Source organism: Ciona intestinalis, unplaced genomic scaffold (assembly GCF_000224145.3).
Source record: "Ciona intestinalis unplaced genomic scaffold, KH HT000075.2, whole genome shotgun sequence".
Lineage (NCBI taxonomy): Eukaryota > Metazoa > Chordata > Ascidiacea > Phlebobranchia > Cionidae > Ciona > Ciona intestinalis.
The window spans coordinates 111,764-128,112 of NW_004190397.2; the positions used below are offsets into that span (position 1 = coordinate 111,764).

The window sequence follows — 16,349 nt, forward strand, 5'->3', positions numbered from 1 at the left end:
GCCACATATCTGTAGCGCTCTGTGTACATAAAACTTTCTACAATGTTGGAAACACTGAGGTGGCATTTTAGTCACACATGTTTAGCTGTGTTGCTATATAAGCGGTTAGATCGATCCTACTGTAGTCGTTGTGTTGAAAGGGCCTTTTGCAATTATGTAGCTCAAAATAGGCAGAAATAAATTTTGTTGCTGTATCAGAAATAGAATGTAAAGTGTAAAAGGGTGGGGTAAGATGGGACATATTTTCATTTTCTTTTTTTGTCAAATTTGCTAGTAAACAATATTATTTACAGAATTATATAACCGTGATCTATGACCAGTTTAAGAGTGTTGTTAATTGTTGAAAACCCGATCAGGAAATATAAGATTTAATGTGGTAATCTTACTAGAAAATAATTAAACACAATGACTTGTTTGTCTGTTAAGTGCAGTGTAGCAACCACACTTTTAAATGTAAATATGTTTTTAACTGTAAGCCAGTTGCTGTTTTAACAACTGTTGTTTTGTCGATATATCTTTTGGTTGAAAATATTTCTGAATCTTTGCTACCATAAACGAAGAGACAAATATAAATATTATTTTTTTAATCAAAATAAATTTTTTTTTGTTTTTTTCAGTACTAAGTGACTCCTATATCATATATTCAACCAAAATATTACAATGCCCAACAAAGTGAAAATACATGTAGTTTATTGTGGTGGATGAGGGTATCGCCCACGCTACGAACGACTAAAAGATGATTTATCCAAAGACTATGACCAAAATGAAGTCGAATTTTCTTCCGAAGGCACCCCAGAAGTAACAGGCTACTTGGAAGTCTTGGTTAACGGAACACTGGTTCATTCTAAGAAAAACGGAGATGGCTATATCGATTCGGAAGCAAAACTCAAGAAAATTTGTAACGCCATTGATAAATGTTTACAGTAAATAAATTATATATTAATAGCCCTTAATTAAAAAATGTGGAAAATTCATCTTGGACTAATTCCTTATTTTATTACAAAATTTGATCATTTTAAAATGTACACAGTTGATTTTGGCCTCTTTTGGGTATAATTGTTTATTTTTTTTACAAAATTTGGTCATTTATTTCATAATAAAATTTTAATGATGTTAACCTTTATGAAAATTGTGAGACTCCATTTCATATCACATGAGCACTATATGACGAGACTAGTTTAAACTGTTTCAGTGACTAAGCTTTGATGATTTGTACTTATGTGTATGAATATGATAGTCCACTTGTCCTACTGTTTAAAAAACCTCATTTTTGTCAAAACTATTCAGTTTCTGTAACTTTTTTTCGTATCTATGCTTTACAAATGTTGTGGTTTTGGTAACTTATGACGTATTAGATCTAAATGGTGACATGATTTAATATTGAGCACTCTACCATACATAACATACTTTGCTGTTTTTGTTGTTTTGTTACAGAATGGTGCTGTGGGTTTTCAGTTTTCCTAAAACGGATAAAAAAATGTGTGCTAGCAGTTTGAAGGTTTTAAAATCAACTATTAATTCCAAAAACACTAGTATGTAAATATGTGTGCTGTCAATTTGAAGTAAAAAAAAATTATACTTTTTTTCAGAAATGGTCTTAAAATGAAATATAGATTCCAAAAAATGAAATATAGATTCCAAAAAATGAAATATAGATTCCAAAAAATGAAATATAGATTCCAAAAAATGAAATATAGATTCCAAAAACTTGTATGGTACATGCCCTAAAACTGTAAATGTTTGTTTTTTTCCTAAAGGCTAAAGATATTTTTATCACAAATACTGTATATCATACTACTTCCAAGTTTACACCTCCTTATCAAATGTTGCTTCACTATTGCTAACTATACCTATTACTTATGTTTTTTTCCAGCAACGGATTTTGTATTGTCCACAATAAAGAGAAAACGTGATGTGTAAAACAACATATGTTTTTAATGAGAATAAACAAGGTCTTATACAACATTTAGGAGAGGTTCTGGATTGTTGTTTTAGGGCAGGACATTAAAATGCTAAATTTAGTTTTCATACACCAGATATAAATTACTGGTTATAACATGGGTTTACCCAACTCCTGCTTGTTCGGGTGAAGTTCTACTGTGAAGCATGCCATAAGACCTGGGATTTAGGGCAGAGTGGCCCATTACCCCAACATTGTATATGCACTTAAATTCTATATGGGTAAGGTCCTACAGTGAGGCATACCAAGGAACCTACGATTTAGTCCTTCAGTACCCCACCACACAAACAAGTTTTATTTGGAAGAAGTACAAATTCAAACCGTGTGATTTCTTGTGACGCAGCCAGTGCACCTCTACTGCCAACGCGCGAACCAAAAATCGACCTACTTGCGTTTAAACTTTGTTTCCCAAAATGATGCGTTTAAACTTTGTTTCCCAAAATGATAATATCAAAATAAACTTCAATTTAGTTTAATTTATTTACATATGCAGTACATCACAAAAAGATCACAAAAAGTTTCATTGCAAAAATTCCACTTTTGAGCTGCCTTCTGAAAAATAAAAAGATATTAAAATAAAACCTTTGGAATTTGTGTGGCTGGCGTTGGTGAAAAGCCACTACGGCACGACAAGCCCCCAGCCAAAGGTAGTGGGTTTCTACTTAGGTGAGAAACCCTTGCAGGATGTTACTGTCCACGCAGGTTAAAGAAACCCCGCCTAGACAAAAACCCTTGCGGGAAGTTACTGTCCACGTAGGTTAAAGAAACCCTTTACAAAAAATAATAAAACAAATACACATAATAATGGGCCTAAAACATGGTAAAAAGACAAAAAGAATACAACAGCCTGCACACAATGCAAACACAACAGCGCAATCATACAAAAATGGGACAAGCAGAAACGTATTAGACGCGAAAATAACCATTGAAATATCTACAAAGAAAGGATATTCATCTGCAGTGTACACCATATTGAATTTCCAGCCATAAGGAGTCGAAGCCAATAACGGCTCCGTATGTCTCAATCAAAAGTTAAGTCGCAATGTTGGTACCGCGATGCTCTCGTTATATTTTCGCGCAATATAATATCGTTCGACTGTTAAGCAACACAATGACCGTTACAAAACTGCATCAGGCTGTTACGAACCGCATTGATAGTAACCTAAATGTGTTGCGTAGCATCACTGTACTGTAGCAGTGACCCAAATTTCTTGCGTAGCATTACCGGCGGCGACGTCCACGCAACAACCTGATCGTTTTGAAACTCAATCAAAACAGCGACATAACCGCACGTCCGCGCCGAACGCAGGGCACATTGTATAGCGTAATTGTAACGTGGCCAGCGTTACAATTAGGCTTTTTAATATAGCTAAAAAACACATTAAAATTAACATTGAATGAAATGGATTTGAGCGTATATAGTAGGGTGGAGTTAGCATGGACACATTTTCATTCAATTTTCTCATTTCATTTGGTATTTTCTTGTCCCATTTGGAAGTAAACAAGAACATTCAAAGAATTATTAAACCGTTTATGCTCACGACTCCCATAGACTGCTGTTAATTTAAAACACGTCTGTATATTTGGATACTATGTGCTTAAGGTGTCTCATCTACCCCACCCTTATATACATTATAAAACGCGCTGATAGAGTATTTGTGTACCAACATTTCGCCCCCCAAAAAGTGATTGAAACAATACAGAATCGCTAAAAGATTCGACTTTTGTAGCAGAAAGACCCAATAGAGTGTACAACAACAAACTCTGATCCAGCAAGTTTGCCATAGTTTCAATGCATTTATTTCAGTGAGATGCAAAATGCACTATAGTAGTTACTTTAAAAAAATAGCTGGCAACTTTAGGTTCAGCAAAAATGGCTGGCAACACTATAAGAGCGTAACAGCCAAGAATAGACCTGGCAACACTATAAGAGTGCATACCATGTAAAACCCATTCATACAGTACACAATACACAACTATGTAGAAAATACTCAAAACCTCAAACCAGTATCCTTTATCGGCGTCCTTATCTTTGTTCTCCATCTGCAAAGAAATGATATTATATTTACCTTTTTATACAATATACATATGATCTGTTACTTTTCCAACGATGCATAAATTTCGAATTATACTTAAAACTTTTAAGCAAAATATATATTTTCCAATTTCATTCATGGCATATTAATTGCTGTACATTGGGGTAAGATAAATAATGTTTACAAATAATATTTTCTAATCGTGTTTTAAAGAAGATTTTTTTAGAGTCGTGAGGATATGGTTATATAATTCAGTAACTATTTTTTTTATTCTCACCAAATGAGACGAAAGAATTAAGGCCCTTTTAGAGTCGCGGGGATGATGTTATATTTCTGTAACTGTTGTTTATTATCATCAAATGAGACGATAAAAGATAATAAAAACATCTATATCCCAATTTTTTAAACAAAATAAAAAAATTATACATTATTATACCTTGCGCTTCTCTTTTGCAGCTTTGTCTCTTGACTTTTCTGCAAGTTTAATCGCTATAGATGTTACAGTTAACATTATTACATCATAATTACCTTCATTCCGGTATAGCAGTGTACGGTCGCTGGACTCTGTGACGTCACACACCATGTTCTAAAAATATCGAGCGTTTTAAACACCTATGTCAAAAATAAATATGGTGGTGTGGGGGAAGATGGGACACTTTTAGCACATAATATCCAAACACCCTGACCATTTTTTAAACAAATAATAACGGTCTATTAGAGTCGTGAGGATAAGGTTTTATATTTCTTTGAATGTTTTTTTGTTTCCTACCATGCGGGACGAGAAAATAGTATGAAAAGGTGTCCCATCTTCCCCCCATCCTACTATATATTGACGAAAAAAAACTTACGAAGTGGGTTCTTCTGTTGCGCCCTCACCACTTCGTGACGTCACATCTTTTGACGTCATCTATTAAAAACAGGTGTACGTAACAACGCCAATTATGATTTAACTTACCGTGATGTATTGGATTTGCTTGCCTTAAGCGCAAATAATTGGGTCGGGGAAGATGGGACACCTTTTTATTCTATTTTCTCATCCCACGTGGTAATAAACAAATAACATTCCAAGAATAATAAAACCGTATCCTAACGACTCGGATAGACCGTTGTTAATTGTTTAAAACACGATCCGGATATTTAGATAGTATGTTGTGCTAAAGGTGTCTCATCTTACCCCACATTACTATATGATAATGTAAAGGTATTTATAATAGATATAAATAATAATGTAATGAATAAAAATAGACATCTTTAGTAGATAAATTATAATGTAAAGACAAATTAAAATAAATATAAACTAGAATATAAATAAGGTGCTTTGCGCGAACTCAAAAACGCGCGCATGGGGCCCCATGAAAAACGTTGCGAAGCGCAAGCGTAAATGAAACCGCATTGTAACGTCGCAAGCGTGTGTAAACGAGCGATGACGTAACTAGCGATGACGTAACTAAGTATGACGTAAGCGAAGTTATTATGACACGATGTCATTCTAACATAACGCGACGACGAAATGACGTAGCGATTTTGACGTAACCAACGTAGAAATTGTGTAAACCGATGTAGCGTCGCGTATGACGTATACATAAGTGACGTAATAAACTTTATTTCCGATAATAATAAGCTAAGATAAATAAATTTTAAAATAAGACTAAAAAGAGAGCTGTAAATTAATAATAGGGTACATTGTAATACAAATATAAAAATAGTAATAATTATAAATTTACTGTACCATATCAAGTAGTAATGCTTAAGTACTAGAAATACTAAGCTAGATTTCATTTAAAATGAGTAATACTTAACTTAAAGCTTGAGATTAAATCCAAAAGTAATGCAGAACTGCCTTCACCTAAGCTGGCTCGTGGTGTAATGGCAGCGCTTAGTTGCATAGTGTTTTAAAAGCCTTATCAACAAAAAGCGGGGCGTAGGCAATCAACGGTGATTAGGCGCTGGAATTTCGCGTGTTTCCAGTTACTTTTTACTGCTAATACATTTCCTATGTGCCAAAAGCTTATTAGCGGTGCCCGGTAACACTTTTTTGAGTTAACGCCGATTACTACTAAACCAGTGCGTTTTTTGAAGTCTGCTGAAACTGACGTCTTGGTCTAGAAAGGGTTTCTAATTCGGTAATTCGTACTATTAAACTTAAATCATAAACAACGTTTAGAACTATACCTTATGCTAAAAAGTTTGCACATAGTATCAAATAAATATTCTTTGTTTACTACCAAATAAAAAAACATGTCCCATCTTACCCCCACCGAGAAGTATCTCTAATCATGTGTAGCTGTGGCCAAGAAAACGTTTTTAAAAAACATATAATTTTGTTTATTACCAAATGAAACGATGAAGAGAATGAAAATATTTCTGTTTTAGTGACTTTAACTGTACTTGTGAGTTTGAAAATGTTTATAACACTTGCTTAAAACGGTATTATATCTATTTAGTTTAACAAACTAAAACTGGCGCTTATGTAACGTATTTTCTTACAAAATTTTTCAACTGATCGTATAATATTACTAACTCTTTGACGTAACGCATAAAGTTTTAAGGTGACCAGTTTATAAAAAACTGATTTTCAATTGTGTTTATAGAAAGAAACCATCACCCATAAAGTTGAAACAGAAAAACCGTTTTATAACTTTTTAAGTTGCTTGTCACGCGAGGATAAATAAATGTATGCTTTCATGATTGCAATTTTATTGAACAGAACTTTTTGAAGCCGAAACAATAATGCTTTTTGCTGTCTGGCTTGTACATTAAAACAGCAAACTTCAATAGCCAAACTTAGCATTGAGGCTTGTAGTACCGTCCCCAGTTTGGCCTGCAAAATAAAACATATCAGTTCAGTTGAAATTGCTTTTCGGGTGAAAAAAGAGATGCTATGGATTCAAGGCTCGTCACTGCTACCATTGTGGGCGTATGTGTCCTTGGGCAAGACACTTAACAGCAATTGCTCCAACCCATTGGTCACTAATGGGTTGTCCAAATTATCAGCTATACATAAAAACAATCACACAAATATACATGGTAACTTGTAAGCTGGCACAAGGCGTATGAAACAGACCACCTGTGTTATTTCGACTGTCATTTTACCGCCACGCTAGGATAAAGTAAGTTACATTCATTCATTTATTCAATATACTATACCTTGTGGAGGCAACCAGTGTGCATAATTGGGATCATCACTACAGACTGTTGTTTGGGGTGCTGGGTTTTTCTATGCAAAAAAAGTCAGTTAGTAATTTCAAAAGTAACACTAAAGAACATAATTTAAAATAACTGTAATAAATTCCGCGAATCTGACTCTGATCTGGTGCTCATAGAGTTATACGATTTTTTTGTTAAGAAATATAGGAATGATTTGGTACTACGAAAAAGTAACAGACAAAAACCAAGTCAAAACAATTGCAAAATAAAAGATATATATTCTGCCCTAAATGGCATCGTCAGTCGCTCTTTAAATAGAGAGTATAATTTAGTTCTTAACAATCACCCACAAAGTAACATACATGGTAACTGGTAAGCGGGCACGAGGTGTACGAAACAGAACACCCGTGTTATAAGACTGTCGTTTTCCGGCCACGCGAGGATAAGGTAAGTTACATTCGTTCATTATATTAGAGCAATACCGCTTTATTTAACAAAAGTTAAAAAAAAGATGTAAAATTTAGTTTATACTTTTCGATTCCTTTTTCGTCTTCTAGGTTTTCCCTCATTTTCGTCTTCATCGGCATTTTGTGATGGTTCTAAAATTTACCAGCAAAAAAGTTTAAGAATTCATTCTCTTTTTATACCCCAATTTTTTATCTCTTTTTCATTACCCCATTTGGTAGTAAACAAAGAATTACTACAGAATTATATAACCGTAGCCTCATGACGCTAAAAGAGTGTTGTTAATTGTTGAAAGCATATTATTTGTGGGCCCATTGTGGATGTATGTGTCCTTGGGCACTTAAAGGCAATTGCTTCAACCTAGTGGTCACTAATGGGTTGTCCAAATTATCAGCCATAGATAAAAATAAAAAAATTATTCACCCACAAAGTAACATACATGGTAATTCGTAAGCTGGTACGAGGTGTATGAGCACCAGTGTTATAACGACTGTCGTTTTTCGGCCACACGAGGATAAAGTAAGTAACATTCAAATTATCTGCTAACGGTATCCCATCTTACCCCACCCACAATAGTATATAACTTACCATTTTCCCCCATTAGTTCCCTTTTAAGCGATTCCGGCAAAGTAGGACCAAACGTACGTATTTTAGACTTTTTCTCCGACTCCGGTAAAACTTTAGGTCTTTTAGGTAATTTTTCTTTTGTAATTAGGGGCTCAGGACTAGGGGTTTCAGTGGGTATTGTATGGGTGACTTCTGGGGTGTCGATTTTCTTTTCATCTTTTGTTTTAGTTGTTGATGCAATTTGAACAGGTGTATTATCTGCAAAAAAAGAAGTTTTAAATTAGGAGCTATTTTATAACAACTTTATTATTTTAGATTTTTGGGTTGTACTTTAAACTAAAAACTATAGAAATAAAACCAAAATAAAAGGCATTTATATATGGCTTTGAAATGAAATAATAATGTTAAAAATATTCAATAAAATATTCCCTACTTTTTGTTGTTTCAATTAATTTGATCTTCGCTACTGCATTCCAAGAGATAGGAGAAAACTTATGTTACTTATTGTAATATAGTAGGTGGGGGAAGATGGGACACCTTTAGCACATAATATCCAAATATCCTGATCGTGTTTTTAACAATTAACAACGGTCTATGGGAGTCGTAAGGATACGGTTTTATAATTCTTTCAATGTTTCTTTGTTTACTTCCAAATGGGACGAGAAAATAGAACGAAAAGGTGTCCCACTTTCCCCACCCTACTATACAATAAATTAGAAACACCACAAAAGTTAAATATTCGGAATTTATTAAAAGAAATATTAAATACAGGTATCCAAAAATTGTATGTAGAAATTAAACATAATCACTTGGCTTCCTAAAAATAAATAACATATATACCTTGTCTGAGAGGTGAGACTGCTTTAGTTTCTTCCATTTTCTCCTGAAGCGGTTCTTCTTTGTTTCTTTCATTCTCCTCCTGCTCTTCCTCCTCCTCCTCCACTTCCACTTCGTTATTCTCTTCTATTCTCCTCCTGGTAGGGGGTGGGAGCTCAGTATTCTGGAAAAAAAAGTTTTATAAGAAAATGATTAAAAATAAAAAATTAAAAAAAAGACTAATTTTTAAATTAAAACAGAGCGAATACAAAGGAGCTTTTTAATTTGTTGACAAAGTGAAAAAAACGCGAGCACATCACACAAGGTGTATGAGAAAAAATTTCGTTATACAATGACTGCCTTTGTCCTGTCAATTTTGTAGAAATATTTTTTTCACTAACCAAGAGTACATTTTCGTGCTTTGAAGTGGAAAAATATATAAAAAACTTACCACAACAAGTTTTCCCTTTCTTTTTCCTTTCATTCTCCCAATAAAAGCCATAGATTTACTGACAGAACTGAAAATTCAATAATTTTTTTTTTAGAAATAAAGTAAATAAATGTAAGACCATGAGTAACAAATTCATTTAATTGTATGATTAGGTTGTTTTGTGAAATTATTTAGGATCAGTGGAGCAGCCAGGGGGGAGTTTAGGGGGTCACGACCCCCCCGCCCCTTTAAACCAAAAATTAAATAAAAAATAATAATTAAAAAAAATTTTAAAAAACAATTTTTTTGAACATTTTTCGATTAAACCCCCCCCCCTTATTTTTTTTCTGGCTGGGCCACTGTTTAGGATCATAATTTTTTTCAGAGTTTGGTTCTAATTTTGGACGAAATAAGTAATATTTAAAAAAAAACAATTTGGCAAAAACACATTTAAACAAACTACAAGCTCTATAAAATACCAAAGCCATATTGATCAGTTTAAACTAAACCTACTTGTTAAGCGCTGGTAAAGACGCAGGTCTTGCAATGGCAGCCAATTTACATAATCTACCAGACTCCTTTTTCATGTTGAATAGTTTCTGTTTTAACTTGGAACGTGTTAGTGAATCAAGTGTCTTGCCAGCTTTTACTTGTTGCATAAATGCTTCCAAAGGGTCTTCGCCCATTTCTTTGCTCTTGGTGGCTGTAAAAAGGGGTGTAGTATGAAAGTCAGGCGTCATGGCTTAGTGGTTATACGTTCAAAGCTCATCGCTGCTAACATTGGCAACCTAAACGTTCTTTGGCAAGGAATTTTACGGGAATTGGTTCAACCCAGTAGTATATCCGGCATACAGAAAAATAATCAGTCACAAAGTTACAAATGTGGTAACTCCAAATTAATTCTTCCCCGAAAATGCCCTGTCCAAATTATTAGGCAAACTTAAACAAAAAATCCCCCCAAATCAATCACTCACTAAGTAACATACTTGGTAACTCGTAAGCTGCTACAAAGTGTATGAAACAGAACACCCATTTTATAAGAACTGTCTTGCCCCGTCATGCAAGGATAAATAAGTTACATTCATTCAAGAATGTAACAGGTTACATTTACCTTGCTTATCTTTTTCAAGCTGTTTTTCGATTTGTAAGATTTCTTTTTCCAGCTGGGCTATTTGTTCGTTCTGGAAAAGGTTTTGTGGTCTATGAATGTACTATAATTGCATAGGTTGACAGTGAGCATGAGGTGTATAAATACATCATATGTATCTGGTGTATAAGAATACACCCATGTTATAACTTGACAGTGAGCATGAGGTGTATGAATACAGCATGCGTGTCTGGTGTATAAGAAAAAACTCATGTTATACCCCAACAGTGAGCATGAGGTGCATAAATACACCATGTGCGTCTGACTAGGAATACACCATAACTAAACAGTGAACATGAGGTATATAAATAGTAAATACATCATATGTACAAAGTACACAACAAAACAATACCCTTTAAATAATACACTTGGCAGTGAGCATGAGGTGTATGAATACACCATGTGTACCTGGCATATAAAACGACAGTAGGACACCCATATTTTACACCTCGACAGTGAGCATAAGGTAACACAAACCAAGGACTCGTAAGTCTCCATCTTATCCCCTCCCGACTTCTTCTTTTTTCCTTGCCCGACCCTATGTTTCCGCTGCTGCCTCTTAGTGTCGAGATCTCCCGTTCGATCGAGGTAACCATCTTCGTCGCTGTCATAGAAATCATCTTTTTCCCATTGTTTAACTTTGCGCTGGTGCCCCTCTGCGTGAATTTCAATTTTTATTCAGTTTTTATAAACTTTATTATTTTTATAAATATTAATTTTAATTTTTTTAAAAAGGGGGGTTCAGGTACCCAAAAACCGTCTTTGGCTGTGCCACTGTCACTGACAGTGGTTTAAGATAGGATACTATTAATTGTTAGCACCTAGATCCCAGGTTTCTTAATCGTGATTTCTATGTTATAACTTGAGAAGTCACCCATGTTATAACTGGACAGTGAGCATGAGGTGTGTGAATACACAATGTGTGTCTGGTGTATAAAAAAATACTCATGTTATAACTCGACAGTGAGCATGAGGTGTGTGAATACACCATGTGTGTCTGGTGTATAAGAAGGCACCCATGTTATAACTTGACAATGAGCATGAGGTGTATGAATACACAATGTGTTACTTTATGTATAAAAAGATACCCATGTCATAACTCATAATACAACTGGACAGTGAGCATGAGGTGTATGACAGTATGACCATATTATAACCTGACACACATTGTATTTAAATACTTAATACATATATTAAACATAGGCATAATATACACAACACATTAACCACATAAAAAATAACCTCAAAACTTACCAGACTGCCTAAACATGCCATGCTTATCCAGTATCCTACATGCTTCCAATGCACAATTATTCATTGCGTCTCTGCGTTTGCCAGTTACAGAAGCTTCAGCAAATATAGGCTTCCCTGAAGGGGTGTCGACGGGCATTTCAAGCCTCGCTGTCCACTGACCAGGCCTTCTTTCAGTACAGTCAAAGTTGAGTTCGATACCTGAATAGTGATAGTAAATTTTAGGGCTTTTTTTGACAGGAGGGTAGCAAGTTCAATGCTTAATGCTGCTAGTCAAAGTTTAGTTCCATACTTGGTGAGAGTAAATTTTAGAACGCCTTTTAAATCCACCATTTTCCATACTTTGTGAGAGTTAAGTTTAGAACGCCTTTTAGGCAGAAAATATAAGACTGGACATCTTTCATTCTATTTTCTTGTCCCATTTGGTAGTAAAAAATAACATTCAAAGAATTATAAAACTGTTTCCCCCATGAGGGCCATGACTCCCTTAGATCATTTTTAATTGTTTAAAACAGGAACAGGATATTTGGATATTATGTGCTAAAGGTGTCCCTTCTTTACCCAAAGAGCTATATACATACTTACCAATTGGCAATTCTAAATTGGTAAGATTGTATGGCAAGGGATCTAGGATTTATGCCAGAGTTGGCCCGTCACCCAAACACCCAGGGTGCTTACTAGAGTTAAAGAGTGTAACTCTCAAAAAATTTACTACATATATATTATAGACATATAATATATATATAATATATATATGTACCTTCTTTTTCATAGAAGTTTTTGAGAGCTTTATTTGGATCTTTTACATAAAAAGGATCTTTCTTTTCCTGGAGCATCGAAAAAGGGTCATCGGAGGACCTGGCTCCTTGGATGTCTCTTCTTCTTCTTCCTCTTCTTCTTCAACCGCATCTTCAACTAAAAGAATAAAAAATAAATAAAAATTTTAATAAAAAAAATAGTGCAGAAAATTTCTCTTCTGCTAAAAAAAAACTTTTTTTTTACAGAAAAATTTTTTAAAGCTAAGATCGGAAATAAGTACTAGAAAAGATTTTAATAACTAAAAAAATTTCAGACATTTTACTCACGCATTCCCCATGTGATCCCTGTGTCTTGATCTGCTCTTCTAGTTTGATGTTCCTCATCTTCAAGGTCCTCTTCATCACTATCATCATCACCTAACATCATCTTGGCAAGATCTTTTTTCTCTGATTCCAGTTTTTTTAACCTGAAATGGTAAAAAGACAAAAAAAATATAAAATAAAAGTGTAATACTAGTTTTAGTAATTTATATATATATATATATTACTAATTTCATATTTTAATTGTTTTTACCTCCTAATTTTTGGAACTTTTTTGTTTTTTTTATGTGATGCCCGTTATTTTTAAGTGTTAGTCCGAAATAGAACCAAATTACCTGTTCTTCTCTCGTAGTTCAGTTGCTGTTTCTTCTGCTTCTTTTTCTTCATCTTCTGAGGGACCCTGATTGAAAAAAAGAAAATTATACTTATTAAAAGATGACAGATATATATGTATAGTAGGGACATAAGGTCAAGTATCCACTAAGAATATGAACATAAAATATATGACAGTTTTTGAGTGATAATATGAGTTGGTACTATCACACCATTTCTATTCAGCGATTCACTCACCAGCAGTGGCACAGCCAGAAAAAATACAAGGGGGGTTCAATTAAAAATGTTTAATTTTTTTTAAATTTTTTTTTTAATTAGGCTATTTTTTTGGTTGAAAAGAGCGAGGTCGCGATCCCCCAAAACCCCCTCCTAGCTGCATACCAGGTTCTATATTGGCAGTTTCAAACAAGCGAAGTAAAATGGCTTATTTCAAAATCCTCGTTACATATATATAGTATGGTGGGGGAAGATGGGACACCTTTTCATTCTATTTTTATCATACTGGTACTATTTGGTAGTAAACAAAGAACATTCAAAAAACTATAAAATCGTAGGCTTGCCACTCTGATAGACCGTTGTTAATTGTTTAAAACACGATCAGGATATTCGGATAATATGTGCTAAAGGTGTCCCATCTTTCGCCACCCTACTATATACAAATACAATATTATCAAAAAGTAACCTGTAAAAAATGCATTCTTGAGCTGCCGCCAAATTTCATCATATGACCGACTTTAACTCGATAATATTTATGTGACGGTATTTTCGTTTTGTTGAGAAAAGTCCCATGTGTACTGCCGAGGTCTATGAGATAAAAACCAGCACTTCCGTCTTTCTGTAACTCAACATTGTCATTTTCTGACGGTTTTCCGAACTGTAGGACTGCATGGTGCCTGAAAAATATATAAATTGAATAAAATTTAAAAATGAATAAAATAGAGGGTAATAACAATATTTACACTGGACGCCTAAATCCTGAATTAAAAAAATATATATATAGTACTGTGGGGGAAGATGGGACACATTTAGCACATTATATCCAAACATCCTGATCGTGTTTTAAACAATTAACAGCGGTTTATTGGAGTCATGAGGATAAGGTTTCATAACTCTTTGAAAGTTCTTTGCTAACTACCGAACAGGACGAGAAAATAAAATGAAAAAGTGTCCCATCTTCCCCCACCCTACTATATATATATAATATACTTATAAACATGCCACTTCCATAGCTAACTACACAGACAGTTTGATAGCTTATTGAATATAATATGTTTGCAGTTTTACTTTTAGTTTAATGAATAGTTAGTTTATTGATGTTCCAACTTAGACTTGAATTACAAAAAAGTACAATAATTATACTATATCAACATGGGTCATTTTGTGTAAAATATCAAAGACGGTATATAATTGTACTATTTGTAATCCCTTAATGAAGTTTGTTACGTGATACAGTCTGGGAAAGCCTTGTGATTACAGTATGAAAATACACACATGAAGATAAAAATGTTATTAAAAACTTTATTTTTAAATACCTTGATATAGAAGGGTGTTCAAGCATAAAATCACATTCTGGCAATCGGCCGAAAACAAAATATTCCTTTCCCTTCAGTTCACTGTTATTAATAATTGCACCAGTTTTTAAGACTTCCAAAGAATAGGAATCGGCGTCTGGAATGCAGCTCCAACTAGGAACAGTGTAATCCAGTTTTGGAGTTGTTTTTTTGGGTTTAGTTTGCGAATTTTTTTCGCTTTTTTTCTCAGTTTTTTCTACAGGTTTTTCAGATTTATTTTCATGTACTTTTTCTGCCTCTTTTTCCTTCTGATTTGACTTTAATTTACGAACAAGATATTCCCCTGCGCTAGGTTGGTGTGGTTTATAAACTTGCGAAGGCAAAGCGTTCGATTTTGGCCGAAAAGAAATTATTTTTCGTTCATCCTCTTTTTCACATTTTCCGTCTTTTTTTGCTGAATCATCTTTTTTTTCCGGTTCAGTAGGTTTTGTTGATTTTTGCTTTGCAATAGAAGGGGAAGCTTTTAATAAAGTCGGTACTTTAAAAACCTCTGGGCTTTTAAATCCACCATTAGCAGTATCAGGACCTGCTTCTGGTTTTACATCATTTTCACTCATTTTTATCACAGGCTACACAATGCTGTCTTAAATGGAGAAAAAAAATTAAACAGTAGGTTTTAAATGGGTCATAACTTAAGAGTATTTTTTAAAACAGCAGCATATAACAACATAGGTGTCAAACCTTTAAAAAAGCAGGTGGCAACATGAGTTAAAAAAACACATAATTTGTTATATATAACTTGGCTGCTTTTTAACGATAACAATTTAAATTTTACCCCAGGTTAGGTACTTGTGCCAAGAATTTTTAATAGTTTGAAATAGAAGGTAAAACACAAATAAGCAGAAAATAAACCAATTTTAGCAGTACCAACACATTCAGTGGCGATTTTCAATAACGAAAAATAATTAAAATACAAGAAAATAACTCAAATTTCATCTTCTATTTTAAAATTAAATTGAAATAAATCGACTAAATTACTTTCATCCATAGGTTGCTGATGCTTTTGGCAGTTAAGATTTTGCGAAGCTTTAAGAAAATTTCCAGTCTCTTTTTCTGATGGAACTTTTAATATTTTTATAGCTTGTGACAGTTTTATTGCATCTTTTTGCCATTTTATATCATCCTGTTCCACTTTTTGGCGGTAGTCCCCAAAAGTTTGCCTCATAACTTGACGTTTTTTGACCAAAGGAGCTTTTGTGGACAGTAGTGTTTTTATTATAGCAGTGGACTCTTTGATCTGCTTTTGGTTTGGGCTTTTGGTCAGCATACCCATTCTTAACTGCTCCACACACCAATTTAGCTCTTTTTGGAACTTTACATTATCAAAAGCAGTTTCTGTAGCAACAGGGATATTGCATTTGGGGGGAGCAGCGTTTTGAGACGTTTTCGAAACGATTCTTCTTTTGGGCATAACTTTAAAGTGTGACTGCCTACCTAAAAATCCTGCGTTATAGCTTTTTATACACTTAGTATAAATACATACACAGTATTAAATACCTAAAGGAGACACCAAATTACTAAAACGTACCAAATACGTTATTCCACGC

At 34.0% G+C, this 16,349-nt stretch overlaps 4 protein-coding genes across 6 annotated transcripts; 1 reads left to right on the plus strand and 3 right to left on the minus strand.

Moving 5' to 3' along the window:
• The first annotated feature begins 617 nt into the window (after positions 1–617).
• Positions 618–1,957, plus strand: sepw1 (selenoprotein W, 1). Its single transcript, NM_001190262.1, has one exon. It carries the CDS (start codon positions 661–663, stop codon positions 925–927), a length of 267 nt encoding a protein of 88 aa, NP_001177191.1. The 5' UTR covers positions 618–660; the 3' UTR covers positions 928–1,957.
• On the minus strand, positions 1,774–5,021 carry LOC108950244. Of its 3 annotated transcripts, none has more exons than XM_026838376.1 (5): positions 4,845–5,021; positions 4,525–4,582; positions 4,433–4,470; positions 3,966–4,003; positions 1,774–2,512 (listed from the first exon to the last, which is right to left on the minus strand). In XM_026838376.1, exons 1-5 carry the CDS (start codon positions 4,901–4,903, stop codon positions 2,481–2,483), a joined length of 225 nt encoding a protein of 74 aa, XP_026694177.1. In that variant the 5' UTR covers positions 4,904–5,021; the 3' UTR covers positions 1,774–2,480. The 3 variants fall into 3 exon arrangements, with proteins under 3 accessions (XP_026694177.1, XP_026694176.1, XP_026694175.1); XM_026838375.1 differs by having other exon boundaries at positions 3,959–4,003; XM_026838374.1 differs by lacking the exon at positions 1,774–2,512 and having other exon boundaries at positions 3,582–4,003.
• A 1,655-nt stretch (positions 5,022–6,676) lies between these two features.
• LOC100180215 (kanadaptin) lies at positions 6,677–15,389 on the minus strand. Its single transcript, XM_026838377.1, is given in 16 exon segments — positions 6,677–6,817; positions 7,144–7,213; positions 7,675–7,742; positions 8,197–8,433; positions 9,016–9,175; positions 9,443–9,509; positions 9,935–10,124; positions 10,533–10,602; positions 11,046–11,224; positions 11,823–12,020; positions 12,580–12,637; positions 12,640–12,734; positions 12,905–13,044; positions 13,234–13,298; positions 13,914–14,124; positions 14,764–15,389. Coding segments are annotated over 16 exon segments (2,454 nt in total). The 5' UTR covers positions 15,360–15,389; the 3' UTR covers positions 6,677–6,767.
• Positions 15,387–16,305, minus strand: LOC100187368 (UPF0488 protein C8orf33 homolog). The gene has a single exon (XM_009862994.3). It carries the CDS (start codon positions 16,211–16,213, stop codon positions 15,728–15,730), a length of 486 nt encoding a protein of 161 aa, XP_009861296.1. The 5' UTR covers positions 16,214–16,305; the 3' UTR covers positions 15,387–15,727.
• Between the last annotated feature and the right edge of the window lie 44 nt (positions 16,306–16,349).